This window comes from Mytilus californianus, unplaced genomic scaffold (assembly GCF_021869535.1).
Source record: "Mytilus californianus isolate M0D057914Y unplaced genomic scaffold, xbMytCali1.0.p SCAF_8, whole genome shotgun sequence".
NCBI classification, from domain to species: Eukaryota; Metazoa; Mollusca; class Bivalvia; order Mytilida; family Mytilidae; genus Mytilus; species Mytilus californianus.
The window spans coordinates 16,305,228-16,326,172 of NW_026262734.1; the positions used below are offsets into that span (position 1 = coordinate 16,305,228).

At 30.3% G+C, this 20,945-nt stretch overlaps 1 protein-coding gene across 14 annotated transcripts in view; it reads left to right on the forward strand.

Moving 5' to 3' along the window:
* The first annotated feature begins 4,533 nt into the window (after positions 1-4,533).
* Positions 4,534-20,945, forward strand: part of LOC127712359 (myosin-4-like) — a 127,069-nt gene continuing 110,657 nt past the window's right edge. For 6 of the 14 annotated variants that reach the window (XM_052218741.1, XM_052218737.1, XM_052218745.1 and 3 more), the window contains exon 1: positions 12,195-12,512. In XM_052218741.1, the coding sequence (XP_052074701.1) occupies positions 12,477-12,512 (36 nt within the window). In that variant the 5' untranslated portion in view covers positions 12,195-12,476. Of the gene's footprint in view, positions 4,591-6,930; positions 7,033-11,996; positions 12,070-12,192; positions 12,513-20,945 lie in introns of those variants that run through there. The other 8 variants (XM_052218730.1, XM_052218743.1, XM_052218739.1 and 5 more) reach the window with 5 other exon arrangements.

The window sequence follows — 20,945 nt, forward strand, 5'->3', positions numbered from 1 at the left end:
TTAATTGAAAAAAACGGTTTCATTAGGGATAAGTAATGACAGTTTTTGTTCTGTTCAAAATTAAAGAAAAGATGATATTGTATCCTAAATTGTCACAGGCTACCAGAAATTATGAATAAAAGGAGATGTGATGTTAACATCAATGAGTTTGAAACCCAACAATATAAATAACAAAAAGACATCTGGAAGGCAACATTTAGTCTTCAACAATCGAGAGGCTTCTTTAACTATGTCAGGCTCAAGTCTAAAAAGGTCATATTAAAAAAAAAGTTTCAAAAATCTACCATCAGCAGCAAATTTTTTAGATAACAAAAAATATTAAGAAATGTCATAAGACAACTATTGACCACTCCCATAACTTTATTAAAATAAAATGTGACTACAGTAGTTGTATCATTCTCTGTTTTTTATACGACCGCAAATATTTTATTATTTTTAGGCTTTTATGGTTAAAAAAAAACATTTTTCTAGTTTCCAGACAGTAACTTGTGATAAAGTGTATGGATCTCTCTAAAATTGTACTACAAGGTTCCATACTACAAAGGAAAGACTGCAATTGAGTTTGATGGTTAATTCTAAAAAGGGGATTCAAAAATTGGGGGGGGGGGGGGGGAAGGGGGGATTTCCAATTTTTTTTAAAAGGGTTCATATTTTTTTTTCAAAATTTTCCAAATTTCAAATTTTTGAAAAGTTTCAAGAAGAAATCTTCAATTGCACAGTATTTGTAAGATCTTTGACCACATTTATTTTGTGTCAGAAACCTATATTATGTCAAAAATCACAATCCAAATTCAGATAGTATCAAGCTTGAATATTGTGTCCAAATTTGCCCCAACTGTTCAGGATTTGACCACTGCGGTCGTATCAGGCTGCGCTCAGCGAAGCATTTTATTTTGTCATGTCTGTGTATTAAATATTGCTGGATTGAGTTTGAGTGGGGAAACCGTGCATTATGGACACATTCTTGTTTAACTTCTAAAAAGATGTTTTGTCTGTGGACATAATGAAGTCACTGTAACCTATATTGTATGCATGGTTGATGGCAGTTATTATATATGTTTTAAGATTCATGTTCTGGTTACTGTGACATAAATTAGATATAAGAATGACCTATAACTGCAACTGTTTCATTTCTCTATTATAGCCCCTGCTTCTAAATTTGGGGTTGGATGTAAGGAATGATTTGCATGTGTGTCATTCGCTCCCTTATATCTTGTGTCTGTCAAAAAACTTTGAAGTGCATGATTGAATCCCAATAATATTTGCAACAATTATTGGTGATAACTGAAGGATGCCATATTATCCTGACCCAAAGTCATATCTTGATGGTTACGATCAGCTGATGCATATATGGAAAAGATATTCAAGTCATACATTTTATTGTAGACTTTGAAATCAATACTAATGAATGACACATATAGCATGTTACAACAACTTGCATCCAAGATCATATCTGGTTACCTTGAAAATTGTTGATACTACACTAGTCCATTGAACAAAACCTAAAGGTTCACTACTTCTATAGACCGGGGTTCTGACAATTTTGTACAAAGATCTAGATAAGTTTAACATCCTGTATGTATCGGTAGTTTCCTACTAGTAGCATGTTAAAGTTTCTTATTTCTCTGGAAATTGCTTTTATTTTGAATTTATGTAATATATAACTTCTTAATAGCCCAATTCACACTTAATTTATAATCCTTCCTTCCAGATTTCAGAAGTAGGACTGTTTATATACTTCTTAGCATCTTATAAAGTCATATTTAACTATTTATATCTGTCAACTTTATCAGTATAGAGGATGAACACAAAATTTACTGACTTATTTATAAGGCATATCTTATCTGTTATGAGTCAATATGAAACCAAATTGGGTTGTAAAAGTTTGATTGTGTTGACTTTTTAAACTTTTCATTTCGTTAGTGGGGGTAGAAAGTTAAAATGTTAGTTTTTGATCTCAAGCAATATTGAAGTGATTTTTTATGGTGCAATTTCATTGAATGTTTGTCACTTTTCCACATATTCCTTCTCATAAAATGTATTGCATTTATTAAGTTGAGGAATAAGTCATGGTCATAGCAGATGAGAGGCATTTCATTACACATTTTAATCAAGACATAAACTTTGGGTTGGAAAAAATTACAAAATTATAGTTTAATTTCTGAGTAACAATTCGTTACAGTGGAAGATTTATAAAAGTGATTGACAAGTAAAAATTACTGGCAGCTGAAATGGAAATTCCAGAAAAATATGATTAATTTAAGAAAATGAATACCTTTTAATATTCAACTATATCATGCATTTTATGGAGAGGGGTAAATAATTTAGTCTGTCTGCTGTTTGTTCACTATTTTTGCTTAGATTATGCAAAATTGAGTGATACGTTCACTTTAAGACTTCTTGAATATTACCTGATGATAGCAGTCAGAAAATTGCATTTCAAACAAGTGTTATTCAAAAGTAATTTACAGTACTGTCCACTGGCTATCATGGTTACGTGAAGAAACATTTTCTAAAAATTAAACAGGGAAATTAAAGAAACTTTCTGCTTGATTAAATTCCACATATTTAACCTCAATAAACAAACTTATTTACTTTTATCACATTGAGAACAAGATAAATTCAACTTCCAAATCCCCGTTCACACAAAGATGTAAGAAATGAATTGAATGGCTAATCCTTTCTCCCTATTGTGACGGAAATAACTGGGAGATAAGTGTCCAGATACTATGGAGTGCCTCTCTGTTAGTTCATCATAAATAAAAACACCAATAAATGGACAGTGTTATGTAAATATAATTAACCATCGAGTGACTTTTACCGTGTTTGTCTAATACCTTTATTAACAGTTTGTATCCTTAACTATGTAAAATAACAAGTTTGAATTAGACATGTATTAACAATATATTACCAGAGTTACTAAGTAAAGGATTAGTGTTTGAGTAACATTTTCACCAATTACATTTCACAATTTTGTGTGCTGAAAAGCTGTTGTTTACAGTTTTAATAGTAAATTGGTTAAAATGAATGCTTTATTACATGTTAATTTGTGCATATTATCTTTCTGTTATTTAAGTCCTCTAAGTTACATTAACACTCATATCAAATAGTATGGGGGGGGGGGGGGGGGGGGGAGGTGCCAATGCATCAATGAGGTATCTTTGTATTGTCTGATAACTATTTGAATGTTTCACTATTATTTATAAGTGTTGGATATATATATATTTAATATTGTGTCTTAAGTGATTGATAAGTTCAATGAAATTTTAACAAATTTGGAATTTATATATTGATTGTTTATGAAAAATTAAGTAAAATTACTATAAACTTATACTTTTAGATAGAATTTAAGTGCTGACCACGGCAATTCATTGGGCACAAGTTTTTGATAATTTCATGGTTATTCAAATGACCATGAATTTTGATACTCACTGTCACTGGCATACACGGTCTTTTCGATTGAAAGAGCCAAAATTGCAATTCATGCTTAAAATATAAAGTGGAATTTTTAATCATGTTTGATTTCTTTTCAGTGATCCCACCTAATCCAGTGTGTATTGAAAGATGATATACAGTAAAGATTTTTTAAAAAGGAACTTGAACAAGTTAAAACAAATCCACGTAATTACAGGTAAACAGAAATAGATACTTTACTTTAAAATTTAATACAATATTTAAATGACAAAGGTACATGAAACATATCCAATTTCTGTTGTTGCACTACTGCAATCATTGAAATTGTTTTATGTCAAAATGTTGCATCATTGATGACAGTACATAAATAATTCTCATAGATATTTATCAAAGCTAAATTCTACAAATCTTTAAAATGAAATAGTTTGCATTTTCAAGAATGCTTTGTTCTTGTGAACAATTCCAACGAAGAGAAATCTCATGGAATATGTATTGATTTACACATCTCTAAAACATAGTACAAAATACAAGTTTTCTACAGATTTGTAAGCAGTCTTGTTTAAAATTTGTTAAAACCATGAAATCAAGAATCAATAAAAATATAATTTTTTCTCATGCCACTGAAATTGGTACCCATGAAAAAAATTGAATCCGTTATAGTAGTTGGATAGACATTTGCTAGTAGTTAACATCATATACATGATAAATAATAAAATAAGAAGATTTGGTATGATTGCCAATGAGACAACTCTCCACAAGAAACCAAATGACACAGAAATTAACAACTATAGGTCACTGTACGGCCTTCAACAATGAGCAAAGCCCATACTGTATAGTCAGCTATAAAAGGCCCCGAAATGATGCTTATTCAGGTAATGCTAGCAGTTTGACAAACTTTTGTGTAATAAGAAAAATATATGGAATTTATTGTAAAAATTTTAAGTATTAAATAGTCTCTTTCAGCAAAGTTTTTTTTTATGAAAATCTCATAGCTCAATCGTCACCAAACAGACCTCCGACATTCAAACAAACCTGAGTGTTGGATTGATCGAAAGTGGCATATAAATGTAGAGAACGAACACAATGTATAATTTGTTGATTGACGAGGACCTTCACTGTGGAGAAATCGATGAAGATTTGGTGAAGAGCTTGTTGAACTTGAGCTGAGTATTACAGGTGAGCTTAGAGGACAAACATAAGTATTAGTAGATTCTGTCCTTTACCTTAACACTCAGGTATGACGGTTACCTTTGTGGTTACCTTAACGAGATGTTTCTGGTATGTGATAGATGGAAAATCAATAGGAAATATTATATAGACTTGTTATCTGACAGACAATAACTGGTATTGTTTGTACTGATATGTCATTTGACTGATGATTGATCTTTTTTAGAATAATTGTAAATTAATGATTTTCTGGGATTAGCCTCTAATAAAAAAATTCTTAGACGAACAGTACATTTGAGTACCAAATATATTGTTTGCTATATACATGATTTAAGAAATTTTAGTATAAACTTCTCAAATTTTTATTAATTTTTCATTTGTGTCTTAAGGTTTTGTTGCATTCATTATGAACCTCTTTACAAATAATTGTCTTATTCAGTTACAAAAAAAAAACCCAACATTACAAAATAGAGAAATCCAACATTACAAAAAAGAGAAATCCAACTCCAGAGATTTGATAAATATACACATTTGAAAAATAACCGACTATACCATGGCAAAAAAGAATAACAAGAAAAAAGAGCAACAACAGTTCACAGAACACTACATTTTGTATATAGAGAAAACTAAAGACTGAACAACACAAACCCAACCAAAAAAACAGGGGGATATAAAGTGCTCAAAGAAATAAGCAGATCCTGCTCCAAATGTGGGACCTGTTACAAAAGTTTGAATGTTTGTTGGTTCAATGTATATATTTTACAGGCAAGTATTTTAATTCTATGCTGTGTGTCAGAATTATATAGTGTTATTTTGTCATAGTAATAATAAGAAGAATGTTAATGTATTCATGAATTTTTATCAAAATCCTGATACAATATTATGAAATTCTTGTCTTGTGAAAAAGTTGTGAAAAAATCCATAAAATAATCCCCTTCACATTTGAATCATACATGTTAAGTATTACCAAAGTTTATAAGCCCTGGTCAAACCTGGGTACCAAATATTTTTGTGACACTTATCAATGACAATCCCAAAATCTCTCTGATAAACCTATGCTCTGTTGTAATCAATCTCATTTATAAATCAATAGCTGTCCAATCAAACTCATTGATCTGCCAATAGTGAAACAAAGTGGCTTATCAAAATTTACAAAAATATTGACATAGTAGGTTTGTATTTTTATGCCCTTTAGTTCGTAGACCTCCTCCTCTTTTGTTTTCATCTCTCAGTTTCTGCAGTTTTTACTAGGAATAATTCTTGTCACAAATAGAATAAATGTGCAATTAAAAGTACATTTTCTGGTATTTCTACGTTGGGGGTTTTACAAGCTATACCTGTCCCCTATCCCAGGTGTAAATGATTTGTAATCAGGTGAGACATACTTTGATGATAAGGAGTCTATTGAAAGTGTAAATTTGTATAAGGTTTGTTTTACCTACAGTGGTAATGTTTAAACTAATGGTCTATATAAAATGTGTATCAGTGCATGTGTTCTATGAGATTGTGATTACTGACATCTAGTTTAAAATTTCAGGTAGGATCAAATTCTGAAAAATAAAGGCAAAAAATAAAAAAAATATTACTTCGTAAAAAATGTATATTTTAGTATGTTTTATGGTGGTAATTTGACTAGTTTCTCAGGAAATGCATATTATAGCCTTGAAGACTAGTGGATATAATTTTAAAAAGAAGCATCAATCAGCCAGTTGAAAACAAATGGAATACTATCATATTCAGTTCTCTTCAAGGTTATGATAACACAAATCATTTTCTGATTTATAATGACTTTGACTGCTGTCCATTATGGAATGCCAACCTTTTGTTATTATGCTGAGCAAATTTTCTGTCTTTTTATTTGTGTCACATGCGTAACATAGATTGAAATAGCAAGTCTTTGAAAACACAAATCTTCCAGAACGGTTGTGTGATTCAAATATTTCTTTTTGAACAGTTCTATGTTTTTCTTTATAAAGGTCAGAAGGTGCGTATTTATCAAAAGTGTATGATTAAAGACAATAACCAGGGGTTTTATGTAACATTGACTTCCCATATAAATCAGTATAACAAAAATGTTAAGAACCTCAACAATTTTACATTTAAGGCATATCCTTAAAGTTGTGGCACCTACTTGGCTTCTGCAAGGTACTGATCCAAATTTGTGATTTAGAATTTAGCTTCCACTTAAATCAACATCGCATTAGGGTAATGACCAATTTCCTTGTTTGACAAAACAAAGCAGCACGTTTAAAAACATGACAATACAATTTTTGTAAAATCTTTGTCTCCAATCTATATCCTACTTAATTTAACCATATCTATTCATTGTTACTGTAATTAGTCATTGATTTATATACTTATTGTAACATTGTAATCATTAACTATATAAATGGATGTATTAAGTTGAAGGATTTTTATGCTTTGATATTCAATATGTGGACTGTATATTCGGTAAGCATCGTTTTGAATGAATGTTATTGTATATACAGTAAAAATCAGAAAATATATGTAGACTTAATAGTTGTTAAAATATATTTCCCATCTTGTACTAAAGATGTGTGAATACCTTTCTGACACCTGGTGTTGACACTGTTCTTTAATTTAAGATTTTTTGTTAAGTTAATGCAGTACAAAATTTAAGTATCAAAATCTGATTACAAGACCAGCCTAAAATATAATTTAATCAGAAATGCAAATTTTCAAAATTATTAATGTTAAGTGTCTAGTGTACAATAGTGATTTATACTTTATAGCTTATTATGAAAGTTGGGAGTTTAAATAATAATAGCCCTACTCCAAAGGGGCTATCTTGCAATCACATTCAGTGTCCATCTATCTATTTGTGTGACTGTCCAACAAATATTTCGGTAATAGTTTATATTGATATGTTTTAACAAGGGACAACTATTTAAATCTAGCAGACAGCTTCTTCCTGTTTTAAAATGATACTTTGAATTTTTCAATATGTTGAAAGAAAACAAAAAATTCTTCCCATTTTTCTCAGGATCAGTTAAGAGAATAATCTCGCATTTTGTCATTATTAGCCTTACTGTAATGATTTAAAAAGTGTGAACATTTTTTAGATCAGTCCGACACCTTCTTCAGCTACTTGGAATTTCAAGTAGGAGTAGGGTATGCCTAGCATGACAATGAGTGTAACTTCTTTCTACAACTTTTCTTTGGCTATATTTCCTTTTGTTCATTTTTTTTGTCATTTTTGTTCTTGATGATGTACTTTTAAGAATCAGAATCATCTAGAGCTTGACCTGTTGTATAGACACCTGTCTTTTGTTGACCCCTAGATATCTTATGTTTTTTTGTGTCTTTTAGTTTTGGTCTCATTGATATATACCTCACACTTCCTTTTATTAATTATTTAGATATCTTATGTTTTTTTGTGTCTTTTAGTTTTGGTCTCATTGATATATACCTCACACTTCCTTTTATTAATTATTTAGATATCTTATGTTTTTTTGTGTCTTTTAGTTTTGGTCTCATTGATATATACCTCACACTTCCTTTTATTAATTATTTAGATATCTTATGTTTTTTTGTGTCTTTTAGTTTTGGTCTCATTGATATATACCTCACATTTCCTTTTATTAATTATTTAGATATCTTATGTTTTTTTGTGTCTTTTGGTTTTGGTCTCATTGATATATACCTCACATTTCCTTTTATTTATTATTTTATACAAAAAAGATATCAAAGTTTTGACAAAGCTACTTAATAGATATGAGGATAGGTCATGTTGTATTAAGTTATCCTACCAAGATTTACTTGGATCAGTCGTAGAATCTATGGTATTCTCGTTATCATATTCTCTTATTTACCTTTCTTCATTTATACAAACCTACAAATCCATATTTAAATAAAAGTTCTGGCATGAATATTTTGTATTTAAAAATCTAGATTTCTTATGTTTAATATTGATGTATTTGGAATTTATTCAAAATGTGGGACAGTTAATATGTACATTTTATCCAAGAAAAATTATGAGATATTAGGTAAGCCAGATGAGATCAATTTTAAGTAGATTTCAAATCTTTTATAAATCAGAAATTTGTATTTTTATCTTCAAGTAGCACTTTGTATATTTTTCATTTTGAGGTTTGTTTATATTTATGAATTTTGAGAAGCTGATTTCACTTATTTCTACACTGATAATAGAATGTAGAGGAACAGTTGATTTTGTGATGTCTTTTTAAGGTCACTTGAATTGAGAGAGACTAATGTAAATAATAGCAGTATTCAAAGATTTATAATTGTCATATATTTCAAAAGGCAATACAAAGATGCTATGTTCTATCAAAGTATCTTAAATTACTTAAATTTATATGACATTTTTTCTTAAGCTTTTGAAATTGTCCTCTTTTAAGAACAGGAAAGTAATTTTCTTAATGATAGATGTGATTCCAACATGGTTAAATCACACCTGCAACCTAGTGGGGTTTGGCAGGCGGTCTTGCAACCTGACATCTCATTTTACAGGACCTGTGTCATTTGAAAATGTATAAGAAGGATATTCCTAAAGTTGCTTAAAGTGACTTATTGACCTGTTTTGATGTGACCTTGCGATCTTAAGGGGTTCCCTACTAGAGCCCCAAAGATATACTAAGTAAGAAATCTAGTTATTTATTTGTTGTGACATAGTTTTTTGCCAAAATCTTTGGTATAAATACATTTTCTTTAGGGCTTAGAACTGTAGTCTTTTAACTGCCCACAACTTGATTTGGTAGTCCTAAGTTGGGAACCTCACCATAAGTTGTTCTTTCTCTTTAGGATTTTTGTTAATTAAGTAATAGACTGTTTTCATATTACCGACTTTTAACTTGAGAGTATAATTTTTTGACAGGTTTCAAACTTTGTGCTAAGACATTCTGGTACTCTGTCGAGAAAGACAAAAAAAAGTAACTTCACGCTTACAATCGGTGCAATTTGAGGGGGAAACGAACTAGTGATTTTATCATGTGTGGAAAACATAGAACAGTTAATTTTGTCCCCAAATTGTACCAATTGTAAGCTTGATTTTAAATTCCTTTAGTTGCTCTCACTTGATCCAGTACCAGGATGTCCTATCACATTGTCAATAACCTGTCAATAAATCATAAACACTGGTGTCAAAAGTAAGTTATATGAACATGGTCTATTTGGTGATGACACTAGATTTTTGTTTGCCATGGTCAAATTCAAATTAATTGTTATCTGACTTTAATTGTTTCAATAAATTAATGATAATGATAATTTACATATGATTTGAAGTTGTAAATGCCAATGGACAGTTACTTAACAGGTCAACAAAAAGGGGGGAAACAGATGATTACAAGAAAGGAAAGTCAACAGTGACAAGCCATAATCAACAACAACATAACTTGAAATCTTACAATATACAATACAATAATAATTTATTAACTTCTCACCATCAATAATACAGTATACACATTTCACATGGTAAAAGTAAACTTTTAAAAAAAATATTAATGCCATTCTAAAAAGAATTATGAGAGACGGATTTAAAAGGAACTAGTATTTACACATTCTCAAAAAGCTATTATAAGACAAAAGTTAAATCATAAAACATATTTACATATATTATTGGTATAAAAAACGTCTTCTATGTTCTAAAATAAGTTTGCAGGTTTTGGCACATTTTTATATCACATTAATATTGTCATTCGCTAAAATAAATGAAAGTTTAAAGGAATTCGGCCAAAGACTGAAATTTTCGTTTTCAAAATTTTAAACCTTATACAGTTCGTCTCTAAGATCGCCGTACAACGGACATTCAGTCAATACATGCTCCTCCGTTTCAATTTTATCGTCACAAACAAAACAAGTTCTTTGATCTATAGGGAGACTGTCGTAGCGTCCTGTCTCCACCTGTATTGGGGCAACACCGCAGCAAAACTGAGAATAAGCTCTTCGGTGTGATGGTATGATAAGTTTATCTAGGTAAAGTTCTGTATATACATCCTGTTTAAATGTTCTATATGTACGTAGTTTGTTACCTCCTGGTCCATTTCGTCTAGTAGTGTCACTATGCAAATCTTCATTCCATTTCTGTTTGAAGTCGGACATAAGTTTTACATGTATTGCATTGTTAACTTGCTGCTTATCAATGTCAGTGTCATTAAACAAGCTCGCTATCCCACATGATTCAAATTGACTATAAATTCTAAAGTTTGATCTTACATGATCTTAGTGAACTGAAAGTTTTTGCAATTGGTCAATATCTAGATTTCAGACCTCTTTAAGCTAATTATAGCAGCTGTCATAGGAGTTCCTATCCATTTATTTAAAAATATGGCAAAGTGAACTATTGGATTTTAATTTAGTTTATTAATAATTTAGTGGTTTAACATAAGATCAACTGAAATTATCAGCATACAAGCCGCTGATAAACTCACTGAAAGCAGTGACTAGATAAATACTTATGATGTATCATAATTATGAACTATATCATTGAGGTGAAAACTACATCAGGAGTTATTTCCCTTCATTCATTTTCCTTATAGTAGGTATATATTTAAATTCATTTATGACAACACTCTCTGGAGAAGATTCTTGGCCTGTATTGCTATATACCTCAATTAGACCCTATAAATTATTTGTTTAAATTGACATAAATTATACAACAGTTAATGGACATTATTCAGGGTCACTCTACGGTAGGTCTATTTATATTGGCAGGGATCCAGTCATCTCTGCATTAGATACATTAATATACATGTAAATTCGCATTTAACAAACTGAAATAGGAGAATAATTGTCAACATTTAATTTGAAATCTTGGTACAAGGAATGGAAGAATTATACAATTTAGATTAGGTTTTGAAATATTGAAAATATTAGTTTGGCCTTGTGCATTACCAAAGGAAGGTTAACCTCAAGATGTGCATCTTGTGCATTAAATTGAAAACTGTTTGTTAATTTATGTTTGCGGTTTCATACATCATACAGATGAATAGATCGTAAATAAATATTGTGGTTTTTAATGTATTAATATTATTTTGCTTTTATCTGGACCACAGACTCTTCGAAACCGAAGCCTCTTCTGTAAAGACTTCATCCTTTAATAATTTTGTTCAACTTGAATGAACGTTTTCTAAAGCATGCCAAGCACTATTCACATAAGTGGGACAAACATTTACCTTTTCTACAGTTTTCATTGAATTAAGATATCTTGATCCGAATTCTACCCTTTACTCTTAGTTGCAATATTTAATCCTACTTTTTTGACAAATTACTGTTAAAATGAAGAATTTAATCCATGGAAAATCTTGACTTTAATAGTTTGTCAGATTGACAGCCAATTCAATAGATATTTTTCTGGTTGAATTGTCACACCAGATCAGATAGATCAATATACAGGTGATTTTTACCTTGATGGGTGAGGACGACTTTGGACAACCCATCCTCTACCATGTCTACCCCTAATTATATCTCTGGATTTATAACCTTGTGATGGGCTCTCGATCAAAATTAAAGGTATGATTTGATGTTAAAGGCTACCCACTTTTTATTTGATATCAAATGGTATCTGATGAATGGGCTACGTAATTTGAGCCAAATGCCAATAGTTATAATAAGTTATAAAAATATATCTTGAATAGCTTGAGGTGATAAGTATATGAATGCAGGACTAAATATCAACAAAAGTTAAGCTGTGTGCTCTTGGCTAATTTGTTTTAGGGGTACTTGTTTTCAAAGTTACAGATGGAATAAATAGCATTCGAAGTGATTTTTTTTTCAATTATAGACTCGTAAGATAAAGTTTTGTAAGTGAACATGGTTGTATACTTGGAATTCCGTTGAAATGTTTGGAAAATAAGTTATTTTACAAAATTTGGACTTTTATCAGAAATTTGTTCAAAGGACAATTTAGTGTTTAAGATATGGATGTTATGACTTGGTTGAATGAAAGTGAAAAGGTAGGAGAAATTTACATTTTAAACGTTCGATAAATAAAATAAATAAATATTGATCTGTGATTTTGTTAAAATTCGATTTGGCAAAAAATTTAATTGATTATACTTAAATGAGTTTTCTAACAGATTTAAGATGACTTTGCCAAGTATAGTGAAAGCTTAAAAACATTATTTTGAAATGGTACACACCTTTATTCTAAAATGCTAACAAGTACATGGAAATTTTGGTTATAACCTATTGATATCATTTATTTTTTTAATTTTTATTATAGTTCTAGAATTTGTCTTTTTGAAATTTTTAGAAATAATGTAAATAGTGGAGATTTTTTAAAGTTATTTGTTCTAAGGCCTTGATTGACAATTTGTTGGAATCGGTTCAGATATTGGCCTAGCTGTCTTTAATGCCCAGGGGGGTTACTTCCTATATTTTTAGTGGTACAAGTGTGCCGCAAAACAGGGAAACTTTTTCATGCCCTGCTGGTTAGAACAGGGTCCCTTTTTCATGTCCTGCTGGTTAGAACAGGGTCGCTTTTTCATGCCCTGCTGGTAAGAACAGGGTCTTTTTTTAAACAAAGTATTTGTCTAGAACAGGATCGCTTATTTAACTGTTTAAGATACCGTCTAGAACCCGGGTCTAGAACAGCATCTATTTTATACGGTCTAGAACAGGATCATTCTCGGTGCATATTTCTGAGCGTGTCTAGAACACAGGGTATACATTTTCTGAGCGTGTCTTGAACAGGGTATGTTTTCAATATTTCTGTTTAGAACAGGGTATGTTTTTCAATGTTTTCTGGTTAGAACAGGGTATGATTTGGCAAGTGCTGTCGGCACAGTTATACCCGAAAGGATAGTCAGTAACTCCCCAGGCTTTAATGTATGGTTGTATTCAGTTGTACTTTCACTATCTGTGTTTGACTCTATAGATAGCCAGGTAACTGTGAAATACATCTCTTTTGTTATAAGGTTGCTGTCAGTGTTTATTCCGCATCTTTTTATTCATGATAACTTATTCTCCCCCTCGTTCCCCAAAGGAACATGTGGCCTTCTCAATTTCCATTTTTCTTTGACATCTAATTGTAAGCAGTGTACTTCTTTACATTTTATAAAAGGATAGAAAAGAATTTGGGCGTCAAATTTATGAATGAAGGGTTTTTTTTGGACTTCAAATACTTAAACATGAATCATCAAAATTCCTGGTTTGATTCATTATAAAAGAAACACACTTGCTTACATTATATAAATAGGTAGTAAAATCTGATTGTCAAATTTCTGTGTGAAGGTTGTATATTGGACTAAGAGAATTCCTTGCTTGTTTCTTTTTTGAAGGAACACATAAACAATACATTGCCTCTTACATCATTGAAAGCTTTCTTCAAACTTTCATGATGAAAAATGACAATTCCTTTGGAACAATTGTTTTGCTGTCATTTCCAATTAATCTTATAGATAATCTATTTTTACTGAGTTGTTTATATGGCAGGACAGTACTGTAAAAATACCTTCAATATTTGGCAGATTTTCAGTATAAATGAAGTACATGAACTGAAGTACCTAGGGTGCTATAAATCTTTATAGGTACTAATATTTATAGATTAAGTCACAATTATGTGTAGAAGACACTCATAAGAAGGTAATACTAGAAAGTTATCACATGGTGACAGAAGTCACTATCGCCCTGTGTAAATATCTGGTCTCACTAACAACCTTTTAAAGAGTACTTGATACTGTTCTAGAAACTTAATATGGACAGTAAAGAAAACTAGTTGTTACATGTAGTGTAAGTAGAAGGATGATTTAAATCATTAGTAAATAGAATGAATGTTCATCAGAACAGATAATAGAAAGGGATTAAAATGAACAAAAAAAGATTATGTATGTAGTACTTGGAGCAAGTTTTATTTATTTTTGCATTGTTTTTTTCATAAAGTTTTGGGATCAATTGAATGTTTTTAATTTCTAAAAGATCACTGTGATATAACCTGTATGTGCTGATGAGATGTAATTCAAACACGAAACAATACTTTCAAAAAGTCAGGGATCTTTGAAATCATTTGAATAATTTTTTAAACAGTAGGCTCAAATGTGCTTTCAAGCTGAAATTTCTTATGACACAATAACTCAGACATCCAGGTATTTCATTGATCAGTTCAGTTTACTTACTTGTACAAGGAGTTTGGATAAAGTCTTGCTTGTCAGATTTGTTTTAAAGCCTGTAATTGTAAAAGATAGAAAGGAAGTTAGCATGTTTAGATCAAATTGTAGAGTAAGGGAAAAGAATAAAGATTGATATCAGTAGAGAGATCAGCTGAAAATTAAAAAGTGAATTTGAATCAATGCATTATGGATTGAAAAACAGGTGTAGAAATGTTTTTATCCTTGTAAATAATTGTAATATCACAAATAAAGGCATGATCATATCTCAATGAAAAACACTTAAAAGTAACACGTCTTGAGTTTGCTACATATGGGAATAATGCATTGAGAATTAACAATGCTTATGCAGTTTTTTGTAACAATGGTATTTATAGGGATGATATTCTTGACTTTTACTGCCCGTATGGTTGCCACAATCACATATGACATTACTGTTTATCTAAAAATTCACTTTAGAGGCATAATATAGCAATTAGAATTGAAAAAAATGTAATGCATTTCAAAACTTGCCGATATCAATCTTAGATTTTAAAGTTGCAAATTTTCATGTTTATTGTGACAGTACAATATGGATTGACGTCTGAGGAATTATGAAAATATAATATTAGTTATTCCTTTCAAATATGGCTAGAGTTATCCTTTATAGATATTTTTTTAAAGTATAATGACTATACACAGTTCATACCCTTAGGAAAAGTAGACATTTCTGAAATGGGCCAAGACTTTTATCAATTAAGTTTTAATCAGGACAACTTCTGGCATATTGACATTTAAATATATAGGTATGAATTTCATTTGATTAATTGTTAAATCATTTGTTATGACCGCATTTAGAAATATTGACATTAAAAATAGAGCTATTTACTTTTTATGTTTTTTATGAATTTCTGGGTTGTAAAAACTAATAAAGGCCTTTAATATCAATCTATATACTTCTTCATTTAAGGTTAACATTAAAAGGTCTTATAGACTTGTGATTTTTATATGACAAATAAAAGTGTGTGATACAGAATGTTTTGCTCAGTTTGTAACATGGTGTTACAAGTTCAGCAGAAAATAGATTGTTAAATCAAATATATTGAAAATATAATACATAGTCTTTTTAGAAAAACTTCTGAGCAGTCTTAGGAATTACTACCAGAATTGAAGATTGGGAGTAAGTACATAATTTATAAAAGTCTTTGATATATTTAATTATTCCTGCAGCATATTTTTGATACATAAGCAGATAAGTGTATACTGTTGACTAACTGATCCAGTGTGGGTTTTGTTGGGCTGAACAGCTTTTTATTTTAAAAATGACTGTTAGATTTCATGAAAATTGTACTTGTACAAAGGTTATTTTTGTGACGCATCACGATCTGGTTCTGAAGTTTGGTACATTTGTGAATAATGTTGACTTATAGATCCAGCATGTGTTTTGTCCTATTTGATTGTTTTTTTGTGGAATATAACAACCATGTATAGACTTTTTCTGTAATGACTGAAGATCTGGAGCTGTCTTTGGAATATTAGTTTGTAATGATGACATTTAATCCTGTCAAGACCTTTTATAGCTGACTATATGGAATAGTTTTTCTCATTGTTGAAGGCCATACATTGACCTATAGTTGCTTTAATTCCAAATCTTTTTGACTCTATTGGATAGTTGTCTCATGGAAATTATACCACATTTCCTTATTCTATATTTTGTACTTTTCTAGCTGTCTAATATTTTTCTGGCAGAAAATTGTATAGAAATTGCAATTGTCTTGACTTTTTTTTTGTTATGCCTGCAGATTGGAGTTTATTTTTGTTACATTAGTTATAATGATGATTAAGTCTGCATTTCATTCTAGTTGACAAACTTTTTGCAAAAAGGATGCAGGCGGGGCATTTATTTATCTTGTATAACACATGCAGTTCTCTACGCTACTAAGCTGTTTGATTTTTTCCAAGGATAAAGCGATCAGTGATATTGATTGCTATATTATCCCCTTATGAAAAGGAGAGTTTTGTCCATAGAATATTGTTTGTCATCGTAAAATTAGTAGATAATATATTTTATTGATACAAATTCTATCAAAATCTCAATTTACAGACTTTACTAAATTATTACAACTCATTGTTCAGTCCTATTGAATTATTGAAATCGCATTAAAGTTGCATTAGATAATTTAACGATCATTTTAGTTTTTAATATTTATCCCAATACATAATTCATAATTTCCCATGCAATATGATTCCGCAATGTCAAATTCAAAAAAGAGTTACTTGACATAACAGAACGTTCTATTAACCTTTGTTTTGTCGGAATGTTTTATTGACTGAGTATTGGTATTTTATTAAACCATTTACTATAAAGGAGTAGATTGTTTGTAGAAGCACTTGAGCTCACTTGATAATTTACAGTACTGTTTTGTCTTGTTAATGTCACTTTTACATTGATCTGAGTTGAAATGAAGAACAGAATATCGAGTTATTTTTGATACAGATATTTATGTACATATCATATACTGTGGATTCGTTTATTTTCATGGGTACTAATTTATGTTGATTAAGGACAAATAAATTGTAAGCAGGTGGTTTGGGGGGCAGAAGCCCCCTAGAAGTTGAACGATTATAGTAAAATTCTTACTGAAAAAAAAATGTGGTATTAAATTATTTGTAAGCACATGCTTACAATGCTACACTGGTGGTATGCCACTGCAAACTATTTTCATGGATATTTGATTTCGTAGGTTTGCATATAAGCTTATTGAAAATGGGTACTAGTTTGAACATTTAAATCTGTGGTTAACCTGTACCCACGAAATTCACAAAAAAAATGGCATCCCATGAGTGATAATGAATCTGTATTATAACAGTAGTTTGATTAGGAAAGGAGTTAATGGCTGATGCAATGTGGGCTAAACCTCTGCCTTCTACCTTCTTAATAGATTGGAAACACTTAATTTTGCTAATTGTGTTAAAAAAATTTAGGAAAATTAAGAAAAATCTATATCTACCAAAGCTGGGTCAGATGAAGACCAACACAAGCTTATAGTATGATAACGTATGGTGGGCATTTGTTGGGTGGATGGTTGGGCATAAAAAAGTTGATATCTAATTGTGTTTATATCAACTCCTCCTACAGTTTCTACACTGTTGGTTCTGAGATCCCTTAAATTTCCCAGAAAGATTGCATGTTTATCATTGACATGTGGAAGTTGAGTACCTCCTGTTATGGTATTGTTTGAGGATTTTTTTCCTCATTTTTCCAGACTTGGGAACTTCATTTTCAGCAAAATTTACAAAAGAAAAAACTCTTTGTACATGAATTGTGCGTAAAATATGATAGTGTCTAAATTATCAAAAGTACATCAGTATAGTAGACTACTTTCTTTTGCATATTTTTCAACTGAAATAATTTATAGTTTTATAAAATTGGAAACAAAATCTTGTCATTACTGATGGTAAGCTAAGTTTTAAAAAAGAGAAAATGTGGTATTATGAGAAGAAGATTTAACAATTCTACATTCATGCCTAGCACACAGAATATTGTTATGCCTTCAATATATGTTGGTTTTTAGTTTGATTTGATAACACCTCTATTTCTTATAAAAACCTAATGAAAACAAGATCTTTCAAGGGCACTTGGTATTGATACTGTTTATTTTGACAATTTTAAATGTTGAATTTGATCTTGAATGTTTCAAGTTTTAATTGTGACCACAAGTCACAAAAAATAACCAACGATTTTTAAATTTGTAAAATAGATATATTCAATCCTTGATCTCTTTAATAATTTTGAAAATGAGGCCATATCTAGTCCCAGCTTGTAATAATCTGAACACACGCCATATTAAGCTTAGTTATTTTTGATATATTATAAAAATCTCGGTTAGTTTTTAAACTCCTGTTTAACTGAACTCAGATGACCACTTACTATTATAATAAGTCTCATGTTTAGCAACTTGTGTTTGAACTGAAGTAAAAATCATTGTATTGGATTTATACTCCTACAAACAATATTGTTAAATTCCTATTGTATCAATATCACTTTATTTTATCATTAATCAGTTCTGTTAGCTTTATATAACAAGAATTTAGATGTTTACATTTTTGCTTCATGTTTATGTATAAGTGTGAAATATTTGTTGAGAGGTTCAGTTGTATTTGAACAAACCTAAAACATTTTTCGTACAAACATTTTGTCAACTTAAAAAACATTGTTCTGTTAAAAGTCAGTGGTATATTACTTTCTCAGAAATAACATCGAAATATTATAGATGTTATGAAATGAGTATTTGGAAAATTTTTCAGGGTAGCAATAATCTTATATTACTATTTTCTTTGCAGCAGATTCAAACGATAATTGATCAAGTTATTTGAAAAGTCATTACAGTTATATTTTGTTGTTGGCACCGAGTGGCTATCGTAAATCCAGAAATGTTAGTGTGTATTTATTATTACGATTGTTTTACAAAGGACAAAGATATGAGATTAATTATTACATTTTCAAGAAATACTGCATACTTATAATGTTATTAAAATTGACAATGCAGGTTTTTATACGACCGCAAAAATTTTTTGCGGTCGTATATTGGTATGACGTTGGCCTCGTTCAATACCACAAAAGGAAGGTTGGGATTGATTTTGGGGGTTATGGTACCAACAGTTAAGGAATAAGGGGCCAAAAAGGTGCCAAAAATAAGCATTTTTGTAACTTCCAGACAATAACTTGTGTTTAAGTGTATAGATCTCTCAGAAATTATACCACACGTTTCCATACCACAAAGGGATGGTTAGGATTGGCTTTGGGGGGTTATGGCTCAAACCATTTAGGAATAAGGGGCAAAAAAGGGGAAAAAACAAGGGTTTCCTGGTTAACAGACAATTTAAAAGCTGTGTAAGGGAGGTAATCATAAAAAAAAAAAAATATTTATTCGGTGTCAGAAACCTATTATGTGTCAAATATTTAATTACAATTCAAATTCAGACCTGTATCAAGCGCTAATATTGTGTCCATTTTCGCCCCAACTGTTCAGGGTTGGACCTCTGCGGTCGTATCCAGCTGCTCTCATCGAAGCATTTTATTATTTTCGTGAAACCTTTCCAGTTGAAAAAATCGCTGAATTTACAGTTTTGGGGATCTGTGAAAGGTTTCAAAGTCAGCAACCATCCTTGCCAGTCATTAACATTCACTGTAGGTTGGAAAAATGAGTTTCCGTCAGTAATGTCTTAGCCTTAATTGCCTGGATGAAGTATGATAACATTGGTGAAACAAGTTCTACCTAAATATGGAATACTTAACAAGCTACCCATTACCTTGACTTGTTATAAATTATATCCTCTTGTGGATTGATCAATTTGAAAGTCATACAAAATGGTGATTTACAATATATTTTGAAGGACAGATGCTTGAATTAATACCCGAAGCTTTGGGTGGTATTAAACTATTGATCAAAGTTTATAGATTTTGTGTTTATTTGAGGGTAGATGGCTTGAGTAAATTGGTGCAAATGTTTTAGTTGGTAGATTACAAAGAATCTAGACGTTCTAAAAGATATTGCTTGTCAAACAAAACAAGAAATAATGAAGAAGTAGAAAGGTAAAGGAAAAGTTGATTGATGAAAAAAAATTACATTGTATATTTTATATACCCTTTTGATAGACAAAGATAAAAGAAATTGATTTGTCTTGAATATTGTTACAGTTGATAATTCTGTAGGATTTTTCTTAATTTCTTTTTAAGTATGACGTAGATATAAGAAGATGTGGTATGAGTGCCAATGAGACAACAAGCATGTTTAAAACTTTTCTTGCAAGTGTTTGCAAATTTATTAATGATTGAAATTGATTTAATAATGCTACGTTATAGTTAGATTTTGTTTAAAGAATTATTTGTCAATTTTTATGGCTGATTTGATTTCATAATTTTAGAAATCAGCTATTGATATGTTTCATTTTTGTTTCAATGGAACATTGAACCCAAGGTTAAGTCACGATTTATTCAGTTTAACCACTGACTGAAAAACTAGTATTTAGTTCAAATAACATTTGTAATTTAATTTTTCTGCCAGTTTGCAATTTTGAAATGGTTCATAAGCACTTCTCTTTATTCATATTGAAACAAAAACAGTATATTGAATGACTAGTATTTTGTTTCAACTAAAGAAATTATTTATTTAATTAGAGGTAAATATACTTTGGGATATTTAAGATCCATGACATAAAATGTAAGACGTGTTAGTTATTATATATATATCAAATAAAAACCTATGATTTTTAGGAGTTTTTTTTTAAATAATGTAAATT